Genomic DNA, 6,746 nt, shown 5'->3' with positions numbered 1-6,746 from the left:
ATGGATAAAATACGTTTGTATTTTGGTTAAAATAACGTAAAATGTACGTTATTTTAATAAAAATAAGCGTTAAAAACACGTAAATATTCTTGGTGAAAATAACGAATTTATAGAACCAAAAATATACGTAAATAGTTTGGTGAAAAAAACGTAAAAAATACGTTAAAAATTGGTTACGAAATTCACCTTAGTCAAAATAACGGCAAAAATCCGTCATTTTTACGTTAAAAACAGCCCAAATATAAACGCTTTTTTACCTAATTCGAGACTACCACTCGAAACGGAAATAAAACGTTTTAAATAAACGTTTTTTTGCTCTAAACCTTGTGGCATTTTAACGTTATTTTCACGTAATTAATACTGATCTCTGCTGCATGGGTTAATTATAAATGTATTTATTTATTTTAACTTTTTTCAATGTAGTGATTGCAAACTACTTTCGAAAACTAGCCACTACTTAACTACTTTTAATAGATGTATTATGCAGGAGAATTCAATTTACATTTGTGTTCAAATTTTTTTAAAAAACGGGTTTTGAGAGGGAAAGATGTCATAAAAATAAAAGTAGCTTATTTAAACGTAGGAAATTGTTAAGAAAGATTTCATGCTGCCTTAGAAGAGCCAATTATTATTCTGTATAATTTTTTCTTTCATCATTTCAATTTTTTTGCCATATTTTGCCTTTCTTGAAAGTGAAGGTTTATTTCAATAAATACTTAAGTGTCTAAAATTCTTTCATTTCTTCCAGGAAGTATCGAACATCGAGTGTTATATTACCTAGCAAAATATGTTCTACTAGCATATCCCGCTGATTTGCAGATCAATCAAGTTCAAAAAATTAGTTGCTTTTGAAAATTGATTCTTTACTAAACTAACCTTAAAAGTAGTTATCAGGAGTCAATATAAACTAGTAATTTTTTGTATTGCACTTCTCTCTTTATTTATTTTTTTAAAAAAGTAGTGCATTACACTGCAAGCTTTGATATAAAGTGACAACTACGGTAGTTTTGCCACTTTTTCCGACCGCAGCTGTGCATTCACGGAACTTATTCTCACATAGTTTGTTTAAAATTGAGTAAAAAAAAGGTATACGCATTAAGGGTCACAAAATAATTTTAAAAAAAGACAAAAACTCTATTAAAATCTTGCAAATAACTATTGAAACAGTCAAAACTGATAACATCAAAACCTTGTTGATTGACAGAGGCAATTATGAGAAACACTGTGCAATCAAGCTTCAGCAGGATTTGTTGTTTTAAGTTTCTTTTTCGCAGCAGTGTTTTGTTTGATTTCTATATCGTTTTTGTTTATCCCTTGCTTAAATATTTATTTACAGCTACTAGTTCTCGTTTACTTTATTTCTTATTTGGATACTAAAAATATTTATTAAGAATGAAGAGTAAGGGACATTCTGCATAGTATGCCAAATTTTGTGAACTTAAATTATATGACGATTGCACAGTGGTTAGAGGACTAAACTATCATTGTGGATAGCTAGGGTTCTATCCTAAGTGGCAGCTTGAAGTTCCCCCATCTTCAGATAGGTGGGTTGACATTAGCTTTTCTGGGAAATTAAGAAAACCCATGCACATTACTGACTGCATTGCCACTATCATGTTCATGGTTCGAAGCGTTTTTAAAAATTGCTTTAAGGTGCTTATTTTCGACTTTTGTTTTTTAAAAGCCCTTAAAGATGCTCTTTTTCGTTGGGTGTTTTTTAAAAGTGGTCAATTTTCCCCTTTCAAAAATGAGATTTTTTTTCTTTATCATGTCGATTTTTGTCACATATTGAACAAAAGCATGTGCTTTTCACATTGTTCAATTCAACATTTTCACAATTCATTTGCAATTTATTTCGCCGTCCCGTCGGTCCATAGCTTATGAAAGCGCCAATCATTTTACATATTTGATGGCATCCTTGAAAGTGTGCGTCTACTAAATTAAGGGAGTTGCTGAGATTCTTGCACTCTCATGTTCAACTGTGCTGCATTTTGCAAGACATTACAATTTCAGGCTTCATTTTCAACTGTCTGATATCGAACCGAAAAACCTCTTGATTATTTTATAACGGCTAATATAATCAAGAAAAGAGTTCTTAGTCCGAAACTCTTTATTTTTATAGATCATGTAAAGTCTTTGAAAATTATTTTGCATTTTATTAATGTATATAGTGCTTAAAAATATTATTTGAGTAGTTAAAAAGTGCTTATTTTTCGTTGAAAGATTTGACTACGCACCCTGATGCCGCAAGTCTTAAAATTACAGCAATGGGTTGTGGAAATATCTTACTTTTAAAATATGCATAATTGTCGTTCAACGTTAATGATAATGTATTTGAATAATTGTAGTAATTTTTTAAGAATATATATTGTATTTCTTTAAAATAAAACCTTCAATACATTTTTTATTTATTTATATCATTTCCCTTTCCTTTTACAGAATCAGCTGAAAGATCTTCTAACTACAGCTGGATTTCCGGAGCAAAATCTTGTAGCTCAGAATTATTATTTTGAAGGGAATGATTCTAAACTTGATATAGTGAGTATTTATTTTTTGAAGTCCAAATGTATGAATAAAGCAATTTTTAATATGCAGGGCTGATTGTGCTCCGGAAAAAACCCGGATTTTTCGCTAACCGTGATCCGGAATTTTCCGGAGATCAAAGGTTCAGACGTTTCAAAAAATCATCAATCACAAAAGTTTCCGGAAATCAAATTTTCAAAGGTGGAACTTAAATACACAGTTTATTTTATTTGTTTGTAAGAGAGTACCAGATACTTTATAAGCTTACATTTAAGATTAGTATTCATTTTTTTTTATCAGTAAATAGTTATTATAATCATAAACTCAAGAAAGAAAGACATATTTCTAAATTTCAATTACTTCTCCAGGTCATCATAGGTATGTGTAAAATTTTAAATATATTTTAAGTAAACTAAGAAATATTGAGAAAAAGAAAAAAAACCTTGTTTAAATTTTTCTCGATTTAAACTTCTTTTTTTTACTCAAGAAATTTTCCGGAATTTTGACTTAGGCTCACAATCACCCCTGAATGTGTGCCGTTCTCAAAATGACTGCTTCATTTTTTTTTTCTTGATAATTTTTTTCTGATGCCCTAATATCAAATTTCATCTAGCAACATCAGAAAAGATGCTTTTTATAGTAATATAAAAAGCTATAATGCTTATAATAAATTCTAATATTATAGGTGATATTCTTGCATTTTGTAAGAGGAAAACTCTAATTATTTCCTTTTCCGCATTTTGTAAATCATCATCAATTTTTTTTTTTTAAAAAAAAGGGCGAAATCACACGAATTGGACTCTTCGAAAAAGGATTACTAAATACGTGTTTCATTTCGAGATTCAGTTGTTGTAATAAATTATTTCATATTAAAAATAGCAGATTTTAAAAACTATGTGAAAATCATTAGTAAAAACTACATAAAAAAAATTAGAACAGACATTTCTGCAGAAAAGAAAACCAAATTTACTACATTATTCATTATTCTCAATAGAAAAATCACAAGCATTTATTTCCACTCCGATGTGCGTGAGTGACATCTTTTGAGTATAATTCTGGAGAAAATTTCTGGGGAGGAAAACCCACAATTTTTTACTTTCCAAAGGAAAAATCTTTTGTGTGAAAACTCAGTAATGTTCTGCAACAATGTTGCTGTGTCGCCACAGGGATAGTGCCAACATAACATCTTGTGAGAAATGGCAGAATGAAGAACAACTCTGGTTTTTTGTTTACCAGTATTTGCAGAATACTTGCATTGTATGTTTGCATGTACCTTCTTCCTTCTGTTTTAAAAGGAAAAAAAACTCCATTTTTAGGTAACAGAAACTATAGTTTGACTAAAGTAAGAACTCCCCTAGCCATTCCTCTGGACCCATGGCGGTGACTATGGTAAAATGGTATAACTATTTCAAGTAGGGGTGTAAGGTCACTGTTTAGGACAGGTTTCAGCAAGGGAAAGGAAATCTTTTCCTTCGATCTACTGTGTTTGCCCTGGAGTGAAGAGGAGCTACCCTCCCCGAAATGCGCTATTCTTATTTCCATAGCAGCAGACGACCTCTGACTTTGTGGCGGCGCGGGGGGGGGGGTCTTACCATAGACAAACTATACATGCATGCTCCTATGGTTAAAAGGAATATTTTATTTTAAAATTCGTTGACTTAATTATTAACTTAGTTTATTATTATTTTTCTTTCTAGGTTGCTGCTCTCTTGGCTATGGGACACTTTCCAAATGTTTGTTTCCACAAGGAGAAAAGGAAGGTAATTACAACTGAAGGAAGAGCTGCTTTGATTCATAAATCGTCTGTTAATAACACAAATTCTCCTGGAAAGTTCCCTTCTCCCTTTTTTGTGTTTGGAGAAAAGGTAAATAATTAGTAATTAGACTAATTTTAAACAGCCCAAACTCACTCATTTACCTAATATGTCAGTTTTAATGATAATTATAGAGTGTAAGAAGTTTGTTTTAAGAAGTTTTGTTGTTAGTTTAGCTTTTACAGTAAAAAATCTATATAACAAATTTACGATCTCCATAAAGCAATATAAAATTGATATTTTTGCTGGATTTATTCAAATGTTCTTAATAATTTAATTATTTTTATTACAAATAATAAGTAACCAAAAGTATATTTTGTGCTTTAAAGTATTTTTTAAAAAATTGTTTTGAAACATTAATAGTGATTTGTTCCAGTTATATATTACCGTGGATAGATGTAAAATTTAATGATACATGAAATGATCCATCTAACACAAAATTGCATACAGTGATCCTCACGTTTCAATGTTTGCGTTAACAGGATGTTCTACTGTATATTCAATTTAATTTTTGTTTAGAAGATTAAAACAAATCATGACACATCAGATATTTTAAATTATGTGTAGTCATGCTTCTTTTTTAAAGAAAAAGTAAGTTAAATTTGTGTATAAATTTAAAAAAAATATGTTGCTTCTAAGGGAATAAACCCCAAATTAGTGCAGAAAAACAGACAGACTCTATTGTATACTTATTTTTCTGCCATTATTTGTGCTTAATTCTTTCTTAGCTTTATTTATATAGCACTAAGCAAACCCTATATTTATTTGATTAGCACTACTATTATCAGAATATTGTGATTATCTGAAGTTGGTCCTGTCACACCTACTTCAAATAATCAAGGTCTGCATAAGATTTACAAATCTTTAAAGTTTAATCGGAACAACTTTTAAAACTTTTTTTTTTGTGTGTTCTTAAAATTAAAATTTTCTGAATCTAATTCATTTTCACTAAACGTTCAAATCTTGATTATGAGCTGTTTAAATATTGCATAGGCATATTTTGAGGAATCCTCTTCCCATATCAAGACCCGATCCTTTGTTTGCTTTGATTTTTACTCTAGCAATCTAATTTTAGCATTGAATTTAAATAGAGTATGTCTAAACAAATAAAACTTTGCATAAATCAAAATTTATGTTTTAATTTATTTTATAAAATTTTGAGTTGAAGGATTTTATTGTCTGACACAAGCATTCATCATCATATTTCTCCTCACCCTTGTTTGTGAAATAAGCAAATCACAAACACCCTCCCCCTGTTAAATTCTTGTGTAATATTTAAACCATCCTTAACAGCAAAATAACTTGGGCCCTTATTGAACCAATATTCACGAATCTTGGATCAATAAGGGTTCAAAGGACCAATATTTTTCCAATATGGGCCTTATATGGAATTGTCCAATTCATCCGATATTTTACTGCCACTTTACAAACCATATCGGCCCTATATAAAATTGTCAGATTCACCCGATATTCTATAATCACTATTTTGCCAATATAAGCGCTATGTAGGTTGATATTGACACCAGAAAGGACCAATATTAATATAATCTGGACTTCTCAATATTTGTTCCACTGAGCATGTTCATATAGGATCCGTATTGAGCCAATTTCGAGCCCAACTGGGGCTGAGATATAATTGTTGCTAGAAATCCTTTAATAATCACATCTAATTTATAGTATAGTGCAATTTGTCAAATTGACCACTCTTGTATGTTTACTACATGTCCAGGGATGCTACGCCTGCGCCATTTTGCGACATTCAGCTCAGTTTCTGCCAAAGCTGCGCCATTCTGAGACAAAACGTCCAAAATTTGGCAAACCTGAATTCAGTTTCAAATATTAATCCGCATTGCCGTGAGTCATTGGAGATCATTTTGCCGTTCACGTCTCCAAGGGATGAAAGACTTCCACGAAAAAGCGGAAATCCGCTTTTTTTCTCCCAATTTTGAAAATTTCCGACCATGTTCCAAAAACTAAAATTTTTGGGAAGTCCTATTGGAGAAACCCAAGCCGCCCGAACGATAGTCGGATTACCGCGACTTCTGCTATAAAGTGGAAAGGAGTCTAAGAGTTTCGTTACGAGCGCCGATATTTGATTTTTTTTTTCTTTAGCTGATTTTTGGAATTTTAAATATTAGGAACTGCACCGGAATTTGCTAAAATCGCGATTTTTAATCAAACGATTTTAATATCAATCATCGATTTTTGTATTTAACTGATTTAAAACTTACGTGTTGCAATTTTTTTTACGCGATTTAAAAATCGTACTAGCAATTCCTATTCACTCAATTTCAAAATCCAATATCGCGATTTGTATTTAAGCGTTTTTAAAACCCAATATCGCGATTTGTATTCTCGTGAGTTTAAAATCCAACGTCGCGATTCGTATTCACGCATTTTTAAATCCAA

At 31.0% G+C, this 6,746-nt stretch overlaps 1 protein-coding gene across 4 annotated transcripts in view; it reads left to right on the top strand.

The window, feature by feature from the left end:
* LOC107446751 (dosage compensation regulator mle) overlaps nucleotides 1–6,746 on the top strand; it is a 59,727-nt gene that overhangs the window by 47,781 nt on the left and 5,200 nt on the right. For 2 of the 4 annotated variants that reach the window (XM_043043229.2, XM_071184328.1), the window contains 2 exons: nucleotides 2,440–2,538; nucleotides 4,221–4,388. The exons of the other annotated variants lie outside the window; for them this stretch is intronic. In XM_043043229.2, the coding sequence (XP_042899163.1) occupies nucleotides 2,440–2,538; nucleotides 4,221–4,388 (267 nt within the window). The remainder of the gene's footprint in view (nucleotides 1–2,439; nucleotides 2,539–4,220; nucleotides 4,389–6,746) is intronic. 4 annotated transcript variants of the gene reach the window in all.

This window comes from Parasteatoda tepidariorum, chromosome 8, assembly GCF_043381705.1.
Source record: "Parasteatoda tepidariorum isolate YZ-2023 chromosome 8, CAS_Ptep_4.0, whole genome shotgun sequence".
NCBI classification, from domain to species: domain Eukaryota; kingdom Metazoa; phylum Arthropoda; class Arachnida; order Araneae; family Theridiidae; genus Parasteatoda; species Parasteatoda tepidariorum.
The sequence above is the reverse complement of the archived record's forward strand: the minus strand, read 5'-3'. Positions and strand labels throughout refer to the sequence as shown.